Here is a 26,823-nt window from a genome sequence, read left to right as displayed (position 1 = left end):
AGACACACTCCTACAGTGCCTAGCCACGCTGCTCAGCCCTGACAGCCCTCTGCTGATCTCAGCCAGAGTCAGCAGGAGCTGGGCTCTCTCTCCCAGGGACATGGCATCCACAGCTCCGTGGATAACAGAGCATGAAGTGCAGCAGGGGTGGCAGGAGAAGCTCCTTTGTGCAAGTGCAGTGGCCTGTTTGTTTGTGTAGATGGGTGTGCTTGTGGGTGGGGAAGGGGGTAACACTGCTTTAACCCTCACGGTGTACACCTGCAGGAATCCTGGTCCTGAGTGTGCTTTAGAAACCATCACCATTGGAAGTGTACTTGCATGTTGCAGTAAATGGATTCCCAAATGTAAGAGGATAGTAGCAGATCCTTAGCAGCCACCCAATTCTTCTTCCTTGGAGACTTGACCCTCTCACACTCAGGATTTTGAAAGGCGGGCTCCATCCGTCCTGTCTGCTGCTGCCTCTGCAGGCTGGGATCCCCCAGGTCTGGCACTGGGAAGAGCTGAAGTAATGCCATCCTGCTGCCCTTGCTCATCCCGGTCCTTTTTCAGTAATTTTGGCAGCAAAGGAAATGCAATACCACCAATACTCTGGGTTGTGGTGCAGTGAATAAGTGTGATGTTCCCCCTCTGTTTGATGCTGTACAGGCTGTGGTGCTTGGACTTACATATTTCTCCTTTGCTAGTATGGGAAACATGCTGGACGGGACTCCCACCCCTCCCTGCCCTGGCACACACCAGTAATAGTGGAGCTGCAGCTCCTGGCATAGGCTGATTGCTTCCCCCTCTCTTTCTGGAGAAGCAAAGAGACCCCAAATACCACAGGTGCTGCTGCAGTGCCAGCAGACATCTCCAAGCCTATACACTGTATCAGAAATGCTCTTTCACCCCAGCCTCTCTCCTGCAAGGGCAGAGCTCACCATTTGCCAAATAGCAGCAAATACTGTGCCTTGCAGGGCTGCTTTACAGAAAACAGGAGAAAAGCAGGTCCCTTGAGCTTTCAGTGTCCTGCACTGCACTGGTACTCTGGGGAATGTCTTCCACCTGTTCTGGCATCTCTGAGACAGCATCTATCAGCTTGTGCCCTTTCCTGCCAGGCAGGTGGGCAGCACCAGGACCAAGATCTTAATAAGGCTGGCCTTGGAAAGGCAGCCTCAACCTCCTCTTGCAGCATCCAAGGGCTTATGCTGCCTTACTGTGCCATGGGGACTGACTAGCTCACATCAGAGCACCTCTTGTGTCCATTAAGAGTCAGCATGGTGCCCTGGCCTGGCCTGAGCATGGCCCCCACTGCCAAACACCAAAGTGACACAGCTGAGCCATCAAAGCCCAGTATCTTGGACACGAGAGGCCAGGAGTGAAAGATCTGTCCAGCTCCAATGGTTTTGGAAGAATCACACTCATGCTTTTGCTCTTCAGACACTGCAAGCTGGTCAGGGCGGGACTTTTCCAGGTTCCTACATCATACACTGTACAGAGGGAGAAGGGGCTGATGCCAACCAGGGAATTGTTGATTCCTTGTCCCCTAACACTGCTGCCTTCCCCACACTGACAGAGACTTTGGAGCTTTGGGGCTTTGCAGGAGATTCAGGTTTCCAGCTGCAATAGGACAGCAAAGCCTAGCAGACACCCCGACGAGGAAGCCCAAGAGCAGCTTTGTTCCCTTCCCTTTATCTCCCACACAATGGCACGATTTAGCAGGTGTTAAATGTTTTAATGGGATTCAGGATAGCTTCTGTTGCCCACCTGCCCCAAGGCCATTTCACCAGTCCCTGGGAGCCAGGAGTAACAGCCAAGAAGAAAGCGCCTGTTGTGTGTTGCATTAACTGCCTGATGACTGAGCGCTCCCGATAATTCGCACAAGGAGAGGGGGAGTCCCATTAGCTTGCCGAGCTTATGCTCAGCCACTGTCGTGCTGGCTGTTTACCTGCCACCAGCCTGGCCTGGCTACCAACCCCAGTCCCGTGGGAACATCACCCATTGCACCACCCAAACACCAGTGAGAAGAAGCAGGACCGGTACCAACAATATTTCTTCTGGAGAGACATGCAGTAGAAACGTAGCTCTTTTGCGCAGGGCCAAATCCAGCCCTGGGAGACAGTACAACAAGCTCAAACTTCCTCCTGCCTGAGACCCAAATGTCATTAGCAGAAACAGGACTTCTCCTCTCTTTTGGAAGCTGAGCTGGGCTGTAAGTCTGGGCCTGCTACAGTCCCACAAATTCATCGGCCTTGGCAGTGGCTACTAACAAAACCTCTTGCTAAAGGAAAGTGCCTCCCTGCCAGTTCTGCACATTTCTGCCCTCTCCTCACCTCACCATTGCCACAAAGATTCAAGTGAGAGAGAAGCCCCCCAGTGAGAACACCCACACTGTACACTCCACAATATGCAGAGCTTGTTCCCAGGACTATCTAGGAGTCCTGTTGTCTCTCTTTGCTAACAGGACAGTGATGTGGCTCTGTCACACATTAAAGTGTTTTCCAAAACCAGGGTTAGGGTCTAGTTCCCAGCCTGAGAAGAGGAATTAGGAATTTCTCCCACCTGGGAAAGAGGCTTCCCCTGGTGTATTTATAATTTAGGAGGAGGATAACAGAAGAAAAACGTGTAACAGCTGCTACTCTCTTTGCTTAGTGCTCTCAGAGTGGTTCTGGTTGACAGGCATCAGAGAAGACCTACAGCAAAGGTGACATACCACTATCTCACAGCCCCTAAAAAGAGCTGAGAGAAGAAAAATTTCTCTTTCACAGGTGTAAATAGCTCTCAAATCTGTTTCCCTGACTCACCAGTTGTTTAAAGTATCATCTTCGAGATCTCTACTAGAGTGATGCTTATCAAACAAGTGAATTTCCCTCTAATAGTGCCCCAACAGGCAACTACAGTATGAGTTCTGTTTTCTCCAAGTCCAGGATGGGAGCTCAGGAGAGTGGGGAGAATAGGAGCTTTAATGGCAAAAAAAAATAAAAATAAATAAAAAAAAAATCCCTGCACATTTGATGGGATTCAGGCTCTCTCCATTTGTTTTTTGCCATAGTAAGGTTTCTGCCCCTGCCTTTGCTATCCATTTGGGAACTTTGTTGCAGGACTACAGAACACCTGCAGTGAGCAAATCCTAGCGAGGAGCCTGGACCAAGAGGAATCAGTCCAAGTGAACTGAACAGCCAGCCCCTGCTGCTGCCTTGAGCTATAGAGGAAGGAAGTTCTCTGCATTACCTGTTCAGCACTAGCCAAAGCCCAGAAGAATACAGAAAGACTGCTGTGACATAGGAGACCTGGCACATAGAGTATTGGGAAGGGAGGAGAGGGTTTGCACTTCTCATAACAAGGATCCAGGACCCATGTGAAGGCCCAAGGCGCTCAGGTTGAGTTCAGGAGCTGGCAGTGCCTCCTCTGTATGTGTGACAACAGGAACAGCTCAGCCCTGGGGCTTAGTAACGGTTACGCACGCAGGGCTCCTGCACAGAGAGGAGTGCTGGGGTGAAACTGGGTGAGAAGTACCCCAGGCACAGCAGGCAAATGCCCTCTGCTGAGCAGGGCAAAAGCCCTCCACAGCGCCTTTTGCACAGTCTTTTCTTAGGATGCGAGGGAAGAATATGCAGCTCTGGTCTTTGCTGGGTCCTGGCATTGGGAAACAAGGCATGAGGGCTTGGAGGGGGATACCAAAGCTGCATCCTCACCAGAGCTGGGTGGCTGCATGAGTCCCATGTTGCAGAATCCATAGCAGCAGTATGCTTCTAGTACACTAGAAGCAGTATGGCAGAACAGGGCAGATGCTGCAAATGCAGCCCCACTGCCTGGCACACCCCTCCTGCAGCTCCCGCCCGGGAGCAGCAGCTGGAACCCAACACCAGCCTGTTCTGTGCTGGCTACTGGGATTTCTCACAACTCACACTGCCACCTCCCGGCTGTGACAAACCTGCTCCTTCGTTGTGACACCTCTTGCAGCCTGACAGACCCCCCACGCCAAGCCAAGACTCAGAGGATCCCCTTCCCTAGGTGACAGCTTTGCAGTTTGAAAAGGGAAAGCCTTGTCCAGGGCTCACAAACACAGACACATGAATTACGTATGTTATACACGGTGTCAGTGTCGAAAGTGAAGTTGCTTTTATTGGGTTGCCACGTGTGCTGATGGTGCTGCAGCAGCTCCCTCGGGCTGGTCACTATAAGGGGAACCTGCAGCCACCACTGGAGCAAGGAGGGGAGGAGGATTTAGTACCTGCATCCTACTGGTGTAATCACCTCACTGCCCAGATGTCAGTCCTTCCTCAGCCACATTTCAAACAGATTCCACAACTCTCAGCTGGTACGAACTGAGGGTAGTGGGAATTGTCATAGTGGTTGTCCATGTGCTCCCTATAGCACAGTGTTCTTCTCCGATGATGTGGCCAGCCACAGAAAGGAGAGATCTCATGAACTGTGCTGTGGAGTTGTCAGAGGATTCAAATCGGTGCTGAGAGCATAACCAGGACATACCTCCTCTGAGAAAGCCAGCATGCTGAGCTAAGGTCATGTGTAGGAGGGTCTGAGTTGCTCTGGATGTCACAGAGATGAAGAATGGACAGAGCTGATGTGCTTGAAGAGCTTCAGCAGCACAGTACCCAGCAGCTACGGTCCAGAGGGTGGGGCTGCCGGGTTTGTGATTCTGAAGAAGAGACAGCAGCTCTGGAGATGACATCTACATCCAACAACCCTCTTCCATTAACCCTCAATCCCATCTCTCTGCACTTCTGCCCAAGCCAGGGAAAACCTTTATGCTTTTCACTCAGGTCCTAATCTATTTTCCCTACCAGTTGCCATTCCTGCAACCTAACTAGATCCCACACCATCTTGGACTGCGAAAGCTTTGCTCCCTTTCTGCTGTCAGAGGCTGTTCTGCCTGCTCTTTAACCCCTTTTCCCAAAGGATCATCCTTGTGCTAGGCTCTCCAGTGTCTCAGGCCAGCCATTCATCCATAGTGCACTGCCTCAAAACTGCATGAGGGTCTCAGGTCCACAGAAAGGCTGTACTGTTACCACCTCTACTCTGTGGCTCAGGACAAGCCAAGAGGGGCACTCTCTTTGGGAGTGGATTCTTTGTTTTGCACAGGCAGCCTTGGCATTGATAGGCAGGGATTCAGCTAACCCACATGGTCTAGAAAATGGGCTGTGCTTCAGCCTGACATGTTAAAGACAGGTCCTGGCCCCCACCAGAGCACAGATACACTCTGCTACCTTCGGGAGGGGCTGGGGGGTAAAGCAATGACCCTGGGCTGGGCTGTCAGCACCACTTCCCCACGGCTGGCTTCGATCAGGATATTCTGCAGTGTGTTTTCCAGCACCAGCTCCACAAGGTTCCCAACAACGGGCTGCCTAAAAGGACAGAAGTACAGCAGAGGACAGCTATCAGAAAGCAGATAAGGCAGGCTGCTTGCTGTGACTCCTGCCAGGAATCATCAGGCACAGCAGTGGCGCATACACTATTTCCTACACACCGAGACCAATGAACCAAAGACTTGTGCAATGGATTTGCTGACCCTTGTCCCAGAATTGTCACCAGCTGGTGTCAGGCCCTGAACTTAGACAGAGCTGGGTTATATAGTTTTACTGGTTTCTCCCTCCAAGCTGTGATGTAGTTGCTATAAGTGAATAACGCTTGGAGCAGTGTACAAGGGAGCAGCCACAGTAAATGCAAGGTGATGAAATACTGCAGTGAAAATAAAACATAAGGTAAGCACATACTGCACCCTAATGTCGAATATGGCCTGGACTGCCTGAGGGTAAAACAGACATCATTCTCTACCAGCACCCTGGCACTGCCCATGGCTCAACCCCAGACACAGTAAACCTTCTCTCCCCACAAACCACATTTGGGACAGGGTGGCTAGGTGGGCTAGCATTGACTTCAACCCAGGCAACACAGAACACACCAGCAGAAATGCTGCAGGGCTGAAGGAGAAATGGATTTCTGGCCAGTGTGCTGCCATGGCTCTCTTGACTGTGCACCTCTTGGATTTTACATGTGAACTCTTCCTCACCTGCTTATTATCTCCTTTTCCCTCAAATGGTTATGGTGAAAAGTCTCGCAAGGCTCCAGCAAATCACTGGGAGTGGTTTCCTGACTCATTTTTTTCCTCTCTCCATCCTTCTCGAGGTCAAGATCTGTTGAAGCAGAGACCCTGGAGGGGATCGTGGAGCCCTGCCTACTGTCCTGGAGCTCTGCTGATTTTGCAGACTTGAACTGGGAGAAATATGGAATAGGCTCATCTTGGATTTTTCTCACTGACTTCTGGAAGCGGCCATCCTCCAAGAGGCTTCTAGGAGGAGGAAAATAAAGGATAAATTCCAGCAAATCAGCTATCTGTATGACCCAGAGGATTATTACAAGACATGACAAATCAGAGGAAACCACTGACTGATGTCAGTGTTTGGTCTGTATCTTCTTGCTTTCCGGGCCTAAGGGAAGCAGCAAGAGGGCTTGAGCCAGTGAAACTACCTCTGTTTCCTCAGTGCTGGTTCTTTACATTTGCACAGCTCACCAACTGAACAGATGTACCCCAACGCAGCCTCTTTCCAAGATCACAGCAGGTAGAATTCCCTGGTTCCTGGGAACTCTGGAAAGATGGGCTCAGCCCCTGGCTGGGAAGGAAGCCCCTGCCTTGGCTGTCATTCCAGGATCTGAGTTCCTAGGTCCCAGGACAGTCTTTGGCAGGCGGATCCCCCATTCTGGCAACAAGAGTGCACAGACTCCTCTAGGATTAGCAGAGGGCTGGCCATGCTGCACGCATTCTCTGGAGGACAGAGGCTCCAAACCAGGTGAGGGTGAAGGGACACGCACCTGATAACACCTGTGAGCATGTCAGTGACCACCTCCAGCTCCTGTTTAGAAGCAGCAGCCAGGGACAGGCATTTGGGCTCCATGTCCGTCCTGTTTCTGTCCTTACTTCCATCCACAAACTGGCTCTCTGAGGCCTGGGGGCTGAAAGAGCTGGGAAAGGAGGAGTTGTTCCATCAGTGGCAGCACTCTCAAAGACCAGCACCCTCCTGGCACTGCAGCAGCACGTCAGGCAAGCAGTGCAGGCAAGCAGGGGAGGGGGTGGGAGCTGTCATATTTGTGACAGGAGCCATAAAAGAGGAACACTGAGCTCTGGCAGTTGAGATGAGGAGAGAAACAGGTCATGTCAGCTAATGCGGGGAAAAGCAAGACACCTCTCACCTAATTCTGAGGCACTGGAGAGGAGCAGAGCACAGTGCCAAGGTCAGTGCATATCAGAGCATGGGTAGCCCTGGCTCAGATGAAGCTGCCAATCCAAAAAATTCTATCTCTCACCGGGACAAGAAGTATCTGGGAAAATCCAAGGCGAAGTTGCTGAGAAAATCCTCGATAGCATATGACCTGGCTGTCACATCAACGTGTAAGAGCAAGGGTGTGGGAGGCTCTGGTTTGACCCACACCTGGCTGGTATCTTTGTCCAACAGCAGCCCCTTCTTAGTGTGTCCAGGTGGCTGACTGGGTGTAGAGTGCTTTTTAATAGGGGATAATGCCTGTTGGAGAGAAAGAAGTGGCAGGCATATAGCTGGTCCTTTGGCCACAAGTAGGCTGGTGTAGGTTTGAGCACAGGTATGACTATTGAAAGCCCAGCAAGCAGAGCCACCAAATCCTGGGTGTCAAAATAATCTTAGCACCACAGTACTGATAACAGGCATGAACAGCCATAGTCCTGATAGGAAATCAGGTCTGTTCCCTTCTCACTGCCCAGTGTGCCAGCCCTTGCAAGCTCTTGCAAGCACATCAGGAGTGCTGCAGGAGAAGTGGTGTACATGGATGGAGTGCATGGGGAAACTGCCCTCCCGCAAACCTGAAGGGAAACCAGGAACTGATTCCAGCCACAATATATGGGCCAACCTGGGGTTGCATTACCACCAGTCAGGTTGGGAAAAGTTTCTTAGAGCAGTAGCCAGGATGCCTGGGCCAGGAGGACACCACTGAGATCTGGAGAAGTCCTCAGGCATCGCAGGACCTCAATGACCTTTGAGACATGATTGTCCTGCCTCTGGGAATAAGGCTAGAGACCTTCACTGCTCCTTACACAAACACAGCAGGGTCCAAAATACCACTAGAGGTTAAAACCCTAGAGGACTACATTAAACTGTTTTACTTTTCTGCAGCCATCCTTATGCTCATCCAGTGAATGCCCTGACCTGCACCACTGATCACACCAAACAGCACAGGGCAAACAGTCCAAGCTAGAGTTGCCCTGAGCTGATTCCTTCACACAAAACAGAGCAGGGCACGCAAAAGCACTCCATGGGGTCTCAAGGTCCCTGCTACAGACTCACTGCAGTGGCATTTCTGAGATAGCAAGCTGCATCTCCTTGTTGCCTCAATCCTCTCAGGCCCAGCCTCCCCTCAGCTCCCCTAAATTTTTCCACTTCTTGGGTTAGTTTGAGCCCTGTCATTCCCATAGCAAGTCCTGATGATGGCTATAGGCACTACTGATTCTTCTTTTGGGCCCAGGTAGTTCTGCAGAGCACTCACTGGGACCTTGTCTCACACCTTCCCACCACTGTTGGAAAAGCTGTCCTACAGCAGCGCATACAGTTGTGCACTTGAGTGGAAACTGATGAACCAGGCAAACTGGGCTTTAAAGTTTTCTCTGCATTTAAACCAAGGCAGTTCCTGCCTGCAGCTTCTCCTGAGGAACAGAGCACAGCTCTTCTTGAGGTGATGGCAAAGTCTGCACCACATTCTGTCAGGGTCCTGCTGCTTTCTGCTGTGGCACACATTCCATTGTGGACCCCAAATGAAACAAGTACAGGTACCAATTGCCCTGTCTATGTGCATCTTTTCTGCTTATTTGAAACCTTTCCCCCTTTCTCCAGTCATGGGTGCACGTTTGATGCCAATTTCAGTTCCCATTCACCTCAGCTGGAAAGTTACTGGCCAGAGAACACAGCCAGACAGTCTGATTCTTCTGGCTCCTCCAAACAGTCTGTCTCCCAAAGCCTTGAAGCTACAAATCCTGCTGTGCTCTCTGTTCAGACTCCCACACTGTGATATCCAGCATCTGTCTCTTTTCTAAAGCAGTCAGTTTGATTCTACAATTGAGACAGGCCTGACTTACCTTGTGTTTCCTGATCACAGCTGAAGGTTCAGGAAGATTTTCTGTTTGAGCAGAATTGGATAACCTCTGTAAAAAGTGTGGGGAAAAGAAAGAAAAAAAAAAAAAAGAAAAAAAAAAGGGGGTGGTGGGGGGAGAAGAATTACCATGTGGGGAAGATATGGAGCAGAACAAGACCTTAGGATTTTTTTCAAACTTTGTGCCAGCTGAGAGTCAGTGATCTCATCCTCCATTCTTCACTCAGATCACATTCTTACTGCTATCTACACATTTCTCTCCAGTGTTTATTCATGGTTACAAATCCAACCATTAGTTTTCAAAGCCATTGGCTTTGTTTTTCTAAAAGTTTCTCATACACTTCCAAATTTCAGATGGTCACTAGCAATTTCAGAGTTTGTAAGATGATTCTTGGCTAGAAAACAAGATCTCATTTTCCACTAACCACAGAACAGCTTTGAGGTCTTTAGCAGATCAGAGCCCCATGTCCTCTTAACATCTTGCCTAGGTTTTCCTAAATAATGTTTCTTGTCACCACTGGCTGCTGTTTCTTGAGCCAAGATAAGTTGGTGCAAGCTTTTGAGGACACTTACTACTGAAGGTGATGTCAGCTTCTTCTTAGACCCAAGGTCCTTCTCTGTGATGGTGAATTCCACAGCCTGCCGTTCCTTCTCCTGTTCCCACTCATGTAGCTCCCTCTCATACTGAACCAGGGACTCATGGAGGTACACCTATGAAACAAACCATAACTGAAGGGAGCAGAGCTAGGAAAGAATTGCAAATAACAGTCTCTGGCTCAAGTCCATGCCTGTTTCTCCACTTCAGGAGGTCCCAGAATGAAACCCACTTGCTTTCCATGTATTCCAGTGGCAGGAAGAGGAAAAAAACAGTGCTATTTTAAGACTCAGACAGTGAAGATATACTCTCTTGCCAAAGAAAACCTGGGAAGTGTCAAGGGGGACACTACTGTTAGTCTGGGCCCCCAGTAATATTAAAGCAGCGAGACCCATTCAAACCATCACTTCTAGCAGCTGGATTCCCTTCACAAAGCCATACATTGCACAATTATACTTCATCTAGTGAGCCACACAGACAGACAGAAAGATGCTTAAAGCATCAGGAAGGGTGAAACTAAGTGTATTCAGGAATGAAAAGTGTGTATCAAAGAAGGATTCCTTCTGCTGAAAGGAGCAGGCAACTGAGTGCTGGGATCAGCCATTTGGGAACCACAACAACATGCCCAGGTCATGGTAATACAGAGGTACCTCTTGGGTCTCACCTCACACATCAGATTTATTCTGCAGAAGGAGGGAGTCCTTGTAGGTTGCAGTGTGATGAAGCAGGGGATACTCTCTCCAGGCTGTGCAACTCCTGACTCTGGAGCAATCTCCAGCACCTGGGCATAGAGGTGGGGGAGAACAAAATTTAAAAAAAAATAAAAAAAAATAAAAAAAATAAAAAGAAAGAATCCCAAAGGTACTATTTCATTGTCCTGGGACCTTCCTGTGTGCTTTCTCTTTGCAGGAAACACACCTCTCCTTCTCAGAGGTATGTGGTATGAGAAAGATGCAGTTGATATGTTCTAGGAACAAACATGGCCTTTGCTGGTGGACAGAGTCCTGAGGTTTGTTACCACATTTTGTAGTTTCAGCTCCATATATCCTCACCAAAGTCTTCAGATTTCCCTTCTGAATTCCTTTTGCTCCCCCTGTCCTAACCCTTGCCTTCACTTTCCCTTTCATCATCTAGCCAATTCCCTAGATTTGAGTGTCTTGTTGAAAATGGAGCTGTAAGGTCCTTTCGTGGCACAATGGAGATGGGCAGGAAGGCTGTAGATCAAAGAGGACTCACATTTTCCTTACAGGAGCTTATCTGCCAGGTAAATGCCACTGCCTTGCTCTCCGAGATATTGTTGAGAAAGACAAGTCGACCAGCTTTGGTGCAGTCTGGGATATTTCCAAGGCAAATCCTGTGATGGGACAAGGTGGCTGCCTGCAGGAAGCAAGGAGAAACCAGAAGGAACAACAGGAAAGAAGATGGGACCTAGACTTTGGAGGAGTCATACAGTTATCTCTAAGTTGTCCAGCAATTCACTGATAATATTAACCAGGTATCTTTACCATAACAACTTGAGAGAGTGTAACAATTTTCTCAATTTTGCTCTGGTTACAGTGACTTTACATCAAAAGGCCAGCTGTGTTGCAGTGGGATTGAGTGAGCAATGAATAAGACAGAACACTGCTGCTGGACAGGAAAGGATCTCAGGAGCACAGAGGACCAGTAAGACTCCAATTCTCTCTGCAGCACTTGCAGTCCAGGCCTTTTCCTACCTCAGCTGAAAAACATGAGGTGTGTGCTTGTGCAAAATCCCTATCAACCTGACTGTGAATTTTGGGAAATTGATCCCTAATACTAGTATGCTACTAGTTTGTGCCATTCTCCAAGCACAATGCAATCTCTAATTAAGTACAGTAAACATTTGAGAAAGAAATTTGATTTTAGACAACAAAGCCTTGCAGAATGTCATCTTCATTGTCAGACTCAGGCAGTTCTCAATCATCTTCTCTTTGCTATTCTCAGGAACATAACTGCCCAGCTGGAAGCAAAAGAGCACGTGGAGCTGTGACTGGCTCCAAGGAAGGCATGCTAATGTCACACAGGTTGAATCCTTTACCTGCCAGGAGAAAGCCTCTGCTGCTGCTGCTGTGTAATGCTCATTCACTGTGCTTGGATGTGTGGGTGAGTTTAACAACAGATTGTCCAGGCTGGCAGGCCAGCTCTAGCCAGGCCAGACAAGCTCCTGCTGAGCCAGTGGCAGGTCACACAAATGCACTCCTCTGCATGTGCCTGAAGAGGTGACCATCCTGCAGTCAGCATTCAGGTTATGCATCACCTCAGTCTGGCTGGGAAATGGTGGCAGCCAAGCCCTGACAGAGTATGGCATGAGTATAATGGTCTTTTTGAGAATGATTTAGCATAGAAAAAGGTGTTGTAGCTTCACAGAAGAAAGGCAGCTGTGATGGGAGGTAACTTCTAAGAAAAAATTCAATACATGAACAAACCCAAACCCATTTTTGCTCTAATAGCTGTGGAAGTGACAAGCTGGAAGGAAGACACCTTTCAGCTTCCATGAGTTACGCTCTAGATCACCTGCTGGAAGGGAAATATCTTGTGCTATCTCATGGCAAACGAACTCTTCTGCAACACACACTACTGCAAGATGGTGCCACTTGTATATTTCAGTCTCTCTCACACATTTCTGGACTCATCATATTGCTCATATCCCACACTTAGACTTACCTGCCCAGGCACAATTAGCTTGGCAGAACCTGGAATGACTGCAGAAGAAAAAAAATGGCTGGATGTGGTAGCCTCTCCTATAACACTTGGATTGTAGCCTACTCCCTGGAAAGTAATCTGGGTCGACTCACCACCCAGGATCTGGATGAGAACATCAACCTGCCTCAGACAAGATACAAGTTGTAAGTCCAGAGTCATATCTGGGAGAGATGTGCAATAAGCTAGCATACTTGCTAATGGACAGGTCTAAATACACCCCACACATGGATAAAGACAAATTCAGTCTCTTTTGCTCTTTCAGGTCTTTGCCTTTCCTGCAAGCCCAGGAAAGCTGGTTAAGTAGTCAACTAGCCAGTTACAGTATGAGATGGATGGAGACTCCCTCTTGGAGCAAAGGTTGGAGTTTTAAAGTTAAATTTATTTATTTAACCATGCATTCACCACAGACTGAAGCAACAAGTAGTGCTACAGCTTCTGGCCTTCCCTGCCTGCTGCAGCCCAGAGCAGAGGTCTTTGGGAAGGCAGTTTCCAGAGATTTGCAGAAGCATACACTGCAATGATAGAAGACACTGACTTCAGTCTCTTTGGTGGGAATTTTGGAGGCCAACAATGAACCACAAATCTGAACAGATACTATTGATAGCCCCAGTTACTGTTTGATCCTTGAAAAATGTATACTGGGATGACTCTGGTTGTGAAAGATATCCCTTCTTGGGAAGAAAAACATTATGAGACAAATTTATCTACTCCATTTCCAGACCTAACCAGCCACTCATTTGCTCTCAAGACTCTTTGCTTCTTGGAGGCATAGAGCTTAATTCAGCTGTAGCATTACATGGACCTAAAGAATTTTAGGTCAACAACAGAGTCTGTTTCTTTCAGTCATAAGGAGGCTCTTACCATGTATGTTTTAGCTTCCAGTGGTGAGAAGATCCATTCAATGTGGCCTGTTTCACCAGGGGGGATTTCTCCTCTACGAGTTAGGCAGACGAACACAGGATGCTGAAAATTCTTCTCCTGCACTTTCATAATGCTGTCCAGCTGAACCTCAAATGTCACAGGCATGGAGCCAGCATTGTAGAGTGTATAAATCTGAAGTGAGTTAGAAAGAGCAGTGCTTATTATACTAGGTACAAATAAACTAGTTAACACTTCTCCAGAGGATGCTGATAAGCATTAATATTTAATTAACCAGCTTATCTCCTAAGAATGAGGAGACCTCATAGCCTCAGGATTTAACACTGAGGCTCTGATAGCCAGCTGTGCTGAAGGTCTATCACCACACAGGTACCTTGATAACCAAAGTGCCTCTCCAAATGGTGTCCTGCCAATTCACACTAGGGGAAAATTAATACAGATTAGCTAAAGGGATCACTGTAAAGCGGATTACTTAAAATGCAAAAACACTTGTATTAAAGTGCTCTTAATTCAACTTGTTCATTTCCCAAATTAGGCAGAACAGCATCAAAGCTACCTTTTTGCTGAATAAATGTTTAAGGAAGTAAAATTAATTTACTAAAAAAATAATTAGGATTTATTTGCAGGGTACTTGGAGCAGCTAGGCAAGTTTTCACTCAGATCCAATGCAAGAAAGTAAGTGAACAGCCCAACACGCCTCATAAGCATTCTGATTAGAGTGAACACCAAATCTTGTCAAACTGGAGATGGTGAGAAGTACTTCCCCTGCTGCCATCCCAGCAGCCATTTCCAAATTCTGCCTAGAACTGTCCTTAAAGTTCTCCTGTAATGCTTTCCTATGGAGGCAATTCCATTTTCTGAGAATTGCCTCAGACACTGCCTATCCTTGGGATACAGCAGTACTACCTCCTTCCCTATGCTTGCTGCTGGGTTTGGCTCCAAGATGCTCACCTGTGTGGGGGGGTGGGAGCGTCCAACAGCAATGGGTGCGAAGCGGTGCTTGGTGGATGCAAAATGAACATACCGCTGGTGGAGTTCCACTGTCACACCGCTGAAGGTCAGCTACAGCGGAAAGAAATGCAGTCACTTTCTCACACGGCCTTGGTTCCTTCACCAACAACTGTACAAGGACTCTGAAGTACTTTGCAAAATGAAGGCCACACAGTTACAAACTTAAATTGATAATACCAAGATAGGGTGTCCCAAGAAAAAAATCAAGGAGATGGAGAACCTACTCCAGATTTTCTCTGAAAGATTCTCCTTTTGTATCAGAAAGACTGTATTTTTCTCTCTGCTATGCCAGGCATCAGCATCAGTGCTTCTCTGTGCAAGTGTATGGTGGAAATTCTCCACGAATGAAAGTGTCTGGACTGCACATAGGAGAGTGTGCAGCTGTCACAGCCAAATACTTTGGAAAGAGAGGTTAGTAATGGCTTCCTCTTGGAAAGGGCCATCTGGATGTCCTCTGGAATGCTCCAGGAATGTGTCTAGCAGTCCAGAAGCTAGAAGCAAGTCCAAAAGAAAGAAGATCCCAGCTGAACTTTAAGTGATCAAGTGATGATCAACAGTACCCTGTTGACAAAGCAGACACTCCAAGTAGAGTGGAGAGACTTACAGAGCTATTTCATAGAAAGGGCTTTGCATTCACACAGGCTCCTGCATTTTGAAAAAACTGCAATCAGGCTGAAGATGCACTGATAATGCACTGTTTTCTGCAGGATCACCCCAAAGTACCCCTGAGCTGTCTGCTTTGGGGGGAGAGGCTGCAAAGCAGTCACCGAGTAATGTCTCTGCATGGGCCAATGGGAGTCAAGTTGCTGCAGTTCACAGTAAGTTAAGCCTGAAGCATGGCTATTTTTAAATTATATGTGTAAAAGACAGATAGAATATTTGGCTGCAGGAGATACTATATGAGCTGCTTAAAAAAGAGCAGAGAATGAAAACTCCTTTTGAAAAACTCATTGCATTTCAGATCTGTAAGGAAAATTAAAAGAGAGAAAGAACGAGAAATACAGTGTTAGCAAGGTCCCACATAGGATCTTTTCAAAGCTCTACATGAGTATTCAGCCTCATGAGAACAGCTTGCCAGATGAAGTAAATGCAGGAGAAAGGCAAAAGCTTTGCTTTCAAATTTCAAGGGAAAAAAAAGGATAGGAACCTCCCTGAACTTTGGGAGCAAAACACCAACTTATATAACTTCAGTTAAAAAGCCACCTTGCATTCCAACAGACCAGAACTGCTCAGGAAAAACTGTCATCAGTTTCCATTTGACACAGGATATGACATTTAGAGGATTATCAGTTAAAGAGAGACAAATAGAGAAAAGTGAAGACCTGCTGCAATCAGCTCTCCTACAGTACATATATTTCACCCCACAGAGAAGACTACAGAGCATAAGACGAATGCCAGGGGATGCCAGATTCCCCAGGGAGGAGAGTTGCCTGGAGAACACATGCTGCAGGTGATAACATCTCACAATACCTAACTAGCAGCTATGAAGTGAAGTGCAAACACTTGCAGTTTATAAAACCTGTGTGCTCAGGGATTCTCCCTGGGATCCGGCCCTGCTCTCCAGGGAGTTCTGTGAATAGCCTACCTCAGCCTGCAACACATGCAGCTGGCTGGGCTTTTCCTACTAAAACTGTTGGGGGCTGCAAATTCTATCTGGCCAAATGATCTCAGAGCTCTGAGAACAAGCAGTCTTACAGGTGAAGAGGCAGAGGACAATCTGTAAAAGCATTTAGGCATTGGGAGGCCTTGTTTCCCAGCTGCACAAGGAACTGGGTAACACACAAGTCCTACAGATGTCTCCTCCTACAGCCAGAAGAAATTGCTAATAGGAAATCAGTTTGGGTCCTTCAGAATACTTATAAATCATCAGAGGACTAGAAATTGGCCACTGAATCGGGAAGGAATAATAGAGAAGAAGCTTCTCCTGAAAATTAAGTTGGGGAAACAGAGGAGCAGGACGTCAAAATCTCTCTGTGTAGGTAAAGTCATGACAGAAGTGAATTTAAACCCAAAGGAAAAACAGGCATTGGCTTGCAGGTGGCTAACTGCACAGCTCTGAAGCTAAATAATTTGGAATTTGCCAGAGTAACCAACCATACCCCAGCCCAATGATTGATCTCCTTTTATTGTTGCTTCCTGAAATTTCCAAAGCTTAACTTTTGGGGTGACATTACAGCATTTGCTTCCCTTAAGGTAAGCATATGTTCTGCACATTTCACCAGAATCACAGGAGAGCATTTGCTCAGCCCTGGAATGTGAGCACACTTAGGGCAATTTCTGCCACAGGAGCTGGAAATTGTGCACTTCATGCTATGACTGCAAGGAAAGCAGGCACACTGTACTCCATCCCTCAGCTACCCTCTTTGCTGAAGAAGCATCTCCCACTCCTACTTTCCAATATCAACAATTCAGTAGTGGCATTGCATCTCTGCAGGTTCCAACCACCTGCACTGCTCCATGTCTCTGGATTGGCTTCTATAGCTCCCATTGCTGGAGCTCAAAGGCACTGAGGAATCTTTTCATCCCCAGGGCATCACATGCTTTTCTAGCCCCTTCTGCAGTGACATCATGAGAGAGGGTGGTGGCCTCTGGTAGCTACCAGAGCCACTGGCTATATGGCAATAGAGGATGTATGCCCTATAGGCTTCTGGTGCTCTAAAGCCTTTTCCCTCACTGGCCAACTGGTGAAAGGCTCACAGTCACTCTCAGGATTGTGCCAGGCAGGCAGAGCACAGGGAGCCTGTCCAAGGGCTTTGAGGGAAGGCACAGTTAAGCCACTGTTTGAACAGCTTGGTCAAAGGGTTGGATTTTCAGCTGACAACAGTCCTGAAAGAAAAGAAAAATAAAAGAGATATGTGAACACAATGGTCTCATAGGAAACTTCAGAGACAGACAGGAAGGCTCAGCCGGGCATGAGTGGTGCCTGGCAGAGCACAAGGTGACTTTGACTCTAACTGACAGTTTGAGAGAGGGGGAGAGAGAGAAATTATTTCCAAGCCTGAGGAGATGCTCAGGGAAAACACACCACAGATCAGCTCTGGGATGCTTTAGAAAGCAGTGAAGCAGGAAGAATAAGTAAGAATCTCCTCTATCATTGGTAAGAGAAATAAATGGGTGGACAAAGGCTGCAGCCAACCAGGAACCCAGGGAATATCTTCTGGACTTGGGGAAGAAGCTGACCCTGTAACCCCAGAGCTGGAAGATGCTTTGCCACCCTGTGCATTCCCAGACTACAATCACAGCAGGTGGAATATTTGGAGAAAGGCACATTCCAGGGGTGGTTGAAGAGTATGGAGGGTTGATGAGATGAGAGATTCAGGAAAGCTGCATAGAAGAGAAGTAGAATGGGCCACAGATCTGAACTCCAGGAACTGCATGGAACAACTCACAGTGAGGCAAATGAAATGAGGGGAAGCATGCACAGGAATCCTGACTGAGTTACACTGAACTGTGGAAAACATGCAGGGACTGTAAAACCTGGAACTGTAAAACCTGGGAAGGCTGTTTTGGCCTTGGACTTGTCTTGAAGGAAGATGCAATTCTGCACTAACACCATTAATAAAACACAAAGGTTAATAATAAATAAATGATACTAGTCTTGCTGAAGAACCCAGCAGATGCAACATCCCTATTCTGCCAGTGCACTGCCCACATCACTCTGTGCTAGAACCACGTGTTTATCAGAACACTGTTTTTATGTCTCTGCTTGGCCCTCTGTTACTGCCTGTCTAGTGCAAATTCCAGGGGAAGGCTACAGCCTTCTGTACACTATGCAGCTTCTGGGGAAAATTCCTCTTAATTCAGGTCCTACCTGCTATTGTTCTGCAAATGGAAGGAAGGGACGCCTGCTTTCTTACCAGAACCTCATGGCCATAGGAAATCTTCAGGAGGACAGGGAGGCGATCAGTGCCAATGAAATCATGTCTAGCAGTGAATGAGGAGAGAGAGGAAAACAATAGAAATCAACCTTGTGCCCAAGATGAGAGAGTCAGAGTAACACAGAATATGAGAGACACTTCAATTCCCAGCTAAAGAGTCACTGCCGTATAAGGGCCCGGGGGAGGTTGGGGTGAACCCAGTTGTGTTTGAGTGGGAATGAGTGATACAATGTTGATTTTAGTCATACATCTATTTAGGGATGCAAGTTTCTAAGCCAACAAAATGCTGGTACTTCTCAGATACGGCCTGCTTTAAAAGGGGAAGTGTTCAGCCTTCTTCATACCTCCTACAGGCACGCAAAGGCTAGCAGCTCTAGCTGATGACAAAAATATTACTGCATAATCAAAACCATAGGAAGTGCAGCATCTTGTTCATCTAAACTGTCAGGTCAAAGCAGGCCAGTGTCCCCAGCATGTCACACTAAATGCCTTTTGCTCTGCAGTATTAAAGGACCTTAAAACAGTCTCCTGAGAAAGGCAAGCTCTGTGGAGTCCAAAAACTGGACATGTTCAGGAACTTTTTACTTGCCCAGCCTCTGCTGAGGAACATGTGATAAGAAATCTGGCATGGAAACTCAGGAGACTGATGGCATGTATTGTTCTGGCACACAGCATGAAGCTCGGAAGAAGAGGTACTTGTCATCACCTGTATGAGAGCTGGACAGATTTCTCCTGCCCTGGAAGAAGCGTTCCTGATTTTGGGGAAACACTGAAGAGCTGTTTATCATGAATTCTCATCTGGCGCAGCTCCTGGGGGGTAAAGTCAGCATCTTCTGCCCAGTGCTCCATGTCCATCTTCTGATCAGAAGGAAACAAGAAGGCCCTAGGGAACCAATCATCTGGTCAGCAACAAGGATATGCAACTTCCCCAGGGCTATTCAATCCAAATGGGCTTAGCCCTGCTGGTGGCCACATCACATTTCATCAGGTCTGATTTGCAGCTCCCTGATTGCTTCCCCACCCAGATTCACCAACAAATCTCAGCTGCAGCTGCACCTGCAAAACCCCCCCTATTAATCTATAAATTTCTCACAGCCCTTTGAGCACTTCCAGTCCCCCCAAAAAACGGCTGAGCTCCAATGGGCACTGCTTACCAGTCCACAGGTACCACACCCTTGTTCTCCAACAGAAGCATCACAAGGCTAGGCTCTGAGCCTATCGGGGCAGACCCAAAGTCAAAATCCAGCAGGAGAGGGGTATACACTGGAGGGATCAAGCATGTGCTGGTCACAGGAGAGAAAGAAGATATTAAACTGAAACAGGAGGAAGGATCATCAGGGCATGACAGGGGAAAGGTCATTCTACACTGGCTGTCTTCCTCATAACTCTTGTCTGACCTTATGTTCTTGGCCCTTCTGAGAGAAAGGATACTGGACATAAGGTAGACCTTCTGATTTTCTTTTAAAAACCTTTTATACATATCTAATGAGAGTGAATGACATAAGAGAGTCCTGCTTAGCCTGAAGTCTCTCTTTAGCTCCATAGTATATAAGGAAGTCACTGATATACTGGAGCAGGCCCAATGGAGGGCCACTAAACTGGCTGAGAGCTGGAGCACATTGGCCAGGCTGGATGGGGCTCTTGGCAACTTAGTCTAGTGTAAGGCACCCCTGTGCATGGCAGAAGAAGAACGAGATGATCTCTAAGGTCCCTTCCAATCCAAACCATTCTATGATTACAAGAATTGACAAAGAGACCTGGATTTGCTCCATCTTATGAAGCAAGGGCTCAGGGATGGCAATTGCACAAGTTGCAATACAAGATATTCTGATGAGATACTAAGAAAAAGGTTTCTACCATGGAAGTGGTTAAACAGGAGCTCAGACAAGCTGTGGTTTCTCCATCCTCAGAGATATTCAGCATTGAACTGAATAAGGCCCTGGGCAACCTGATCTGTATGTCTCTGCTTGGAGCAAGGGACTACACCAGAGACCTTTGGAGGTCCATCGCAATTAAATTATTCTCTGTTTCTGTGGCTCCTTTCAAGGGAGCTTAAGCAGAGAAGTGGAGGTGAGCAACTGTCTGCAGCAGTTAAGACAGAATAACAGGGTGCCATGCATCACAGAGCTACAACGCATGCCAATAAGCCACAGCATCTCTGTGGGGCTCATGCAAGGGACTCAAAGATCCTCTGAGCCATTTCCTCATCTCACCTGTGCCTCGTGGGAGATTTGTAGATGAGCTCTCCAGGAACTGGGTCTCGCTCCAAGAATTCATTCAGAGTGTCCAAGGAGAAGAGCTTCCAGAGGTGCAACTTGCTGATACTGCTGGAAACCCCTGTTGTACAAGCATCTACAATGCTCAAAGTTGGGTAAACGCCCATTGCTACAACACAGCAGAGGGGCTGCTGCTCCTCTTTTTTGCTTGCAAGATCTGCAGCTTGGGAGAGAAAGAAACACCAAAAAGTAGTCATGCACCATTAAGGGGCTGCTGCCTGGATCATTTTGACAGCAGCAAAGGGGAAACAGGCCCTACCAAGAACAGAGAAATAAAGAATGGGCGTTGTACACAGTCTTTTCTTTGGCAGCTTCTCAAAACCCCATAACCACTCACTTACAGTTGTACCTCAACTTCTGCATTTAGACATCACCAAAAGACTATGAATATGATCCTATTCAACAGTGTATTTGCACAATATAGTTTTGCACTATGTGAACAAACTTTTTTTTTAATTTCAGCCTACAGGCTAAAAATTTTATGAAGTGCCCCTTTTTTCACACTGAAAAATTATAAACAGTTAATCTTGTCTTCTCCCATTCATATGACACTACATTTTTCACCTTCCAAGCTGAAAACTCCTTGTCTTGCTAGTCTCTTCTTTTACAAACACTGTCCCCCACTTCTGCACATCCCAAAACATCCATCTCACCTCTGGGTGTGCAAATAGCATATTTGATTGACCAGGTGTAACGCAGCCGACGGGCTGGCCTTACTTTTATTCGGACAAAAACTTTTGATCTTGCAGGGATTGTTCCTCTGGAGTGTTCCAGCTCTAGAGCTGTGGGATACAAGAGGAGGTATGAGCTTATGGCATTACTGTCTCTCATACCACACATGTTGTGGCACACAAATCACTAAGTCTACCTGCACTCTAGCCACTGCCACACCTTGCTTAATTGTTAGGATTAGCTTCAGGTGCTGAACTTGGGACTCCCAGAGTACAGCTGTAGGCAGCTCATTGGGAGTACCCAGATTGCCTCTGGCCAGCAAAGAACAGGGGACTTCCCAATCAGAGGTCCTCTAGAAAGGCAGCTAAGAGCTGAGCTCCAACACCTCTTCTGGCAAGGTCCTTTATTTAACTTCCTTCTCTGCCTGGGAAATTGTATCTTATTTCAAAGTCCAGATTGATCTAACTTCAATTGTTGGCCTCTGGATTATGTTTTTTCCAGCAAGATAGAAAAATCACTTCTTATGCAAAGCAGCAGACAACTTAAGGTTTGAGACAATCAGTGCAAGCCAGCCAGGAAGAAGTCCAACCTCTAAGTTAATTCTAGATTGATTTTGGAAAAAAGAGGGGAAAACTAAGGTCCTGTCCCATGCTAATTCCTTTACAATACCCAGTGGATCGCTGTGGACCTCCTCAGGGGCACGGGGCCCTGTGATGAGCTGTTCCACACTGAGGATGTAATTCAGAGTACAGATCCCATCATTTAGCAGTGCAATGCTGCAGCTTTTTTGATCACCAACTAGAACATTTCCAAGGTCCAGATGTTCCTTTTGTGCCTGGAATACAAACCCGCCACATTAGGTCACTTTAACATGTCAAGCATAGTGGTTGAGTGTAGCCACCACTTATCTCACATGCTGATCCCTTGGCATGTGCAGTGCAGTGCAAAGGACTCCCTGCTTTTTGTAGGACATAGCATGCCCTGGGAGATAGAATTGTTAAGATTAGAAAAGATCTCTAAGATCATTGAGTCCAACCATTGACCTCATACTGCCAAGTCCACCACTAAACCATGTCCCTGAGTACCACATTTACCTGTCTTTTTAAGTACTTCCAGGAATGGTCACTCAACCACTTCATTGGGCAGCCCATTCCAATGAGTGACAACCCCTTTCCTGAAGAAATTTTTCCAGGTATCTAATCTAAACCTCCCCTAATGCAATTTTAAGTAATTTACTCTTGCCTTATTGCTTATTGCTGAGGAGAAGAGACCAACATCCACTTTGCTACAAACTCCTTACAGGTAGTTGGAGCACAGTAAAATGCGAAACAGGTCTGCAAGGCACTCAATCCCTCCTCCAAATGCTTTCTCCTACTGTTTTTTAGGCTGCTTGGTGGGTAGGATGTAGCATATTCAGGGCTGTGAGAACACTTGCTGGTCAGATGCACTTGGGCCAAGGCTGAGAGACATTTTCTGGCCCTTTTCTGACTGCTTAAAGAGTCCCTATCTCTTTTGCCTGGTTGTGCACTCACATACAATTTATAATGACTATGAACCTCGAAGACATTATCAACCATCAATCAGCATGATTGACATGGGGCAATAATTTGCAAAGTATCATTTTATTTACCTCTGGTTCATAAAGAAACCTGACTAATAATGAAAGTGGTTGCACAGACCTGCAGGTAACAGGAGGAAAGCCAGGCGGAAGTGTACTGGCTTTAAAAGGTCCACTACACTTAGAAATCAGACTAATAGCAAAACAAATGGAAAAGGAGGGCAGACAGAATAAGAGGAGAGAACCAAGGAGCCAAATGGCTTGCTTGGTTTAGTCTGGAACAAAGCAATCCCAGAGGATTTGTAAAGGTTGTATTTGAACTGGCAGGACATTTACAACATGTTACCATTAGGCTGCTAGAATGAGTACTGTCATTTACACTGAAAACAGTGTCTGGAAGTTTTGCTGTGAATCCTTATTGGCTGCCTCCAGCACAGATTGTGCAAAAAGGGAAAGTCCAAGACCCCTATCCCACCCTAGTCCCCCATACTACTACTCAGTGGCCCCCTGTTCCTTACCCTGATGGTGCCCAGCGCTCCTTCTCCAATGACCCGTAAGACATAATGAACACCTTTGGGAGACTCAGGGTTTGGGCTTTCCCACTTCACAAACACCATAGCTTGCAGTAGATACTTGGTTTCCTTGTCAGGAGTAAAAGTCCATGCCTGAGCCTGCAATTACAAGAGGGAAGAGTGTTCACAGGAGCTCTAATCCAGAGATAAACCCAAACACCTCAACAATTGCATTTAATGCACATTCCCTTCCTCCATTATAGCTAACCTCGTTCTCTACAGACACACTACCTCCATCTGTGTGAAAGATTCACACTGGGAGTGAACATCTAGATATTCAAAGCCAGGCTGAGGTTGTATTGTACAGAGGAAACTACAACTTTGGTACAACTTGAACTTACCATGGCTTCATAGGGCTGAAGGATCCCTGCAGCAGGGCTGACAGACAGGATCTTACTGTCAGACTGACGGATCTTCCACATGAAAACCATGGGGAGCCTTGTGCAGTTTTTAATGGTGTACATTCGTGTAGAGGAGGTCCCTATATGGAGAGGCTTGAAGTAGAGATTTCCATCGCCTTCTAAGAGTAAAATAAGGGACTGCCCACAACTCTGGAGAACAATCTTCTGTGGAATTAAGAGAAAAAGTAACAGATATTAGCTAGAAGTCTCAGCTGCCTCTGGAGGAACCTCTCAAAGATGTTGTTCCTTCCAAGAGAGAAGAACAAACTGTCTCTTAATAAGGAGGAGAAGGGCTTTAGGCTGTGCTGTCAAGTTGGACCCTTAGCATAATACAGTGTATTCCAAGAGATGGGAATGCAAGGAGCAAGTGATACAGGATGTTTGGCACCACAAAGGCCTTCTTTCTGCAGCATTGACTCCACATTAAATATTGAAAATATTTTTTAATTCCTATCTCCAAAGAGAAAAATCCAAACTAACCATTAGGAGATGTAATAGGTATCACAGTGCAAGTCACTGTGAAAAGGGAAGACTACAAGGGAACAAAACTTTATTCACCATCTTCCATTTCCCTCTCCTTACCTTGGTGTATGCAGGATAAGAGTTCAGCTCCAAAGGCAGGAAATGCTGCTGAAAGACTGTGTTAACTGGGCGAGTGGAGAGAAAGAAAATCTGGTGGCCTCCTGGAATGATGTGTCCTGAGCTGGGCTTGACTAAAACAGAGGGACAGGCAGTTTGGTTCACACTGAAGGTTATCAAAGAGGTACCCGTGTTGGACAACAGCATGCTGCAGTAGGTATCAGTGTCACAAACCACAGGAGGAAAAGTCTGGTGGAGACAAGCAAGAAGGGTTGTTTTCATTTGGTCTAAAAACTAGCATAAAGAAAAAGTTTTCACTATATTCAATTCCAGGTTCCAATTAGCACTATCCTGAGTCTATGGAGAACTTTCTAACTGATTTTTTTCAAGGAAAAAAATGAAACCACCCAAGGGTACACAAATGGTCTTTTCCCTTCCCACAGTGGCCCATTCATGGGCTCATGGGACTCGTGAAAACTATTTCCCATCACACCATTCTTTATGCCTATCCAGGAAGTGAGCTACTTGCTGGTGCCTGCAGTTTCTGCATGGATAGTGACATCCTGGATGAAGAATTCCAGCAGGCTAGAATTTGCTGCACTTCATGCATATCAAATAAAAGCTGCATGGCCTAGATTAGCTGAGGAGATTTCATAAGAGGTTCTCAAGACTATTCTAACTTCTTAGGATCAAATCTCACTTTACCTTATAGGAAAAATACCTTACTGTGCTACAGAAACAGCAGGAAAAGAGAGAGAGAACCTTCCCCTCTATCTTACAACCACTTCTCTTTCATAAGTGAGGGTTCTGTTTGCCCAAGTGCATGCAGAATTTTTGAGGCTCCTGAGAGGGGACTGAACATCCTTGTTAGTGTGTATGTCCACCTAAACAGAAAGGACATCTCAGCAGCTTTTCTCTCAGAGCTAATGAGATGTCGGTAGAGCTGACATGGTAGGGGCTGGGAAGCTCATGCAGGAGAAACAGCATACTACTTCTGTATCACAGCAGGAGCCTCCACACCGTCAGAAACCACCAAAGACACATCTCAGTGCAATGGGAGACAAAGTAAAGAATTCAGAGGCAAACGCTCTGCAAAGTGTCAATCAGTTACCCACTTTGGGGACATCCAGGATGTACTGTGGAATGAAGTGCTCCCGTTTTTCTTCATATGTGTGTGCTCTCAGCCTCACAGTCAGGCACCACGATGGACAGATGGTGGCATCATTCTCAATGTTGGTGTAGTGTCTCATCACCTGCAGACACACAAGGGGCAGCACAGTGTGTGCAGGAAGGGATTGTGGCAAGTGCCTTCACAGATTAATCTATGAAGAGACCAAGAGCACTTACTATCTCAAGCAACTGCTTTTTCAATGACATCCCTGGGGCTAAGGAATTGACATTTTCAGGGAATAAGAAGTGACCAATTCCAGATGAGAAACAAAGTGAGAGAGACTTGCAAATACTAAGTTTCACTTACCAGGACATTTCTGGGTGCTAAATCTCCTGTAACTGCAGACTCATGTAATATGAATTCTACAACACTTGGGAGAAGAGTGACAGTGCCTTCAGCAGCTTTATTTGTGGAGGGCCAAACACAAGGACCAAGTTATTGCCCATCACCCAGGCAACAATAATTCTTGTGCAGGTTCACATCTACACTTATCGTGCAATAATTCATAGTAATCCCTCCTTCAGTGAGGTTTACCATGCTTCATGTTCCCTAGGGGCAAGAGCAAGTATACCTGTGCACGTGCATGAGCTGTGACTTGTTTCTGTAATTTTTCTGCCAGGACACAGATGAAAGAAAAACTTTAACCCAAGAGCGTTTCAAAACAGTGGCCAAAAGAGTTAATAGAGGTGCTAGTTTGTCAAATTCAAAATTAAGGGTTTAAACTGAATTTTAACTCCCCCAAAATACTTTTTTCTGCAAACAGTTGCTTGCTAGGTCATCTCTGGTCTTAGTAATTCCTACTAACCTTGTAAAAAGCAAAACCTTCCAGCTCTGCTGCATAAAGACTGTTGACCTCAGTGGGCTTGCAAAAGACATAGAAGGTTGAAGACTTCAGTGGTAGTATGTCACAGATTTTGGGGTGCACTTGGAAGGCACTGCCAGGGTTTGGAGTCCAGGCAACAATGACATTTCCTTTGGTGTGGTTGGTCACACAGAGAGAAAGAGGTTCTACCTTGTGTGGTAGCACGCAGCATCCAAAATCATACTCCCTGGGGCTGACACTAACATGAGCAGGAAACAAGGCCTGGTTGCTGCTTACACCATCGTAGAGATATTCAGTCATGGCATTGGGTTCAAAGTATTCCTTGGGTGGCTGGTCCTCAGAAATCTACAGGATGGAAATATCTTAGCATGAGCAGGGCAAGTGTGCCTGTGGGAAACACCAGGCACTGATTGCCTTCATGAGCAAGAGGGCATGCAAGATATATTTCAGAAAGAGTTCCTAAGATAGCTCAAAGTCTAGGCTTCAAGGAGGCTTCTGCTTGTAAGCCTCAATCTGAAACTAAACATGAAGCAAAGATGACCCTGTGATCGAGTTAAAGTCAGAAAGAAGCTTCGT

At 46.7% G+C, this 26,823-nt stretch overlaps 1 protein-coding gene across 2 annotated transcripts in view; it reads right to left on the bottom strand.

Moving 5' to 3' along the window:
* Nucleotides 1–4,076: 4,076 nt before the first annotated feature.
* The window catches only part of CFAP65 (cilia and flagella associated protein 65), a 31,719-nt gene continuing 8,972 nt past the window's right edge, over nt 4,077–26,823 (bottom strand). Inside the window, exons 11-33 of one of the 2 annotated variants that reach the window (XM_056496313.1) lie at nt 26,230–26,592; nt 25,369–25,506; nt 24,257–24,502; nt 23,615–23,839; nt 23,220–23,372; nt 21,813–21,978; nt 21,125–21,253; nt 20,409–20,634; nt 19,350–19,478; nt 18,902–19,078; nt 18,175–18,241; nt 14,258–14,368; nt 13,289–13,480; nt 12,389–12,547; nt 10,940–11,080; nt 10,368–10,484; nt 9,682–9,819; nt 9,095–9,160; nt 7,300–7,514; nt 6,808–6,957; nt 6,008–6,286; nt 5,205–5,342; nt 4,077–4,636 (exon numbers count right to left, since the gene is read on the bottom strand). In XM_056496313.1, the coding sequence (XP_056352288.1) occupies nt 4,600–4,636; nt 5,205–5,342; nt 6,008–6,286; nt 6,808–6,957; nt 7,300–7,514; nt 9,095–9,160; nt 9,682–9,819; nt 10,368–10,484; nt 10,940–11,080; nt 12,389–12,547; nt 13,289–13,480; nt 14,258–14,368; nt 18,175–18,241; nt 18,902–19,078; nt 19,350–19,478; nt 20,409–20,634; nt 21,125–21,253; nt 21,813–21,978; nt 23,220–23,372; nt 23,615–23,839; nt 24,257–24,502; nt 25,369–25,506; nt 26,230–26,592 (3,762 nt within the window). In that variant the 3' untranslated portion in view covers nt 4,077–4,599. The remainder of the gene's footprint in view (nt 4,637–5,204; nt 5,343–6,007; nt 6,287–6,807; nt 6,958–7,299; nt 7,515–9,094; nt 9,161–9,681; nt 9,820–10,367; nt 10,485–10,939; nt 11,081–12,388; nt 12,548–13,288; nt 13,481–14,257; nt 14,369–18,174; nt 18,242–18,901; nt 19,079–19,349; nt 19,479–20,408; nt 20,635–21,124; nt 21,254–21,812; nt 21,979–23,219; nt 23,373–23,614; nt 23,840–24,256; nt 24,503–25,368; nt 25,507–26,229; nt 26,593–26,823) is intronic. The other variant, XM_056496314.1, reaches the window with a different exon arrangement.

The sequence above is a fragment of the Oenanthe melanoleuca genome, chromosome 7, assembly GCF_029582105.1.
Source record: "Oenanthe melanoleuca isolate GR-GAL-2019-014 chromosome 7, OMel1.0, whole genome shotgun sequence".
NCBI lineage: Eukaryota > Metazoa > Chordata > Aves > Passeriformes > Muscicapidae > Oenanthe > Oenanthe melanoleuca.
Note: the sequence above shows the minus strand (reverse complement) of the source record. Positions and strands in the feature narration are given on the sequence as shown.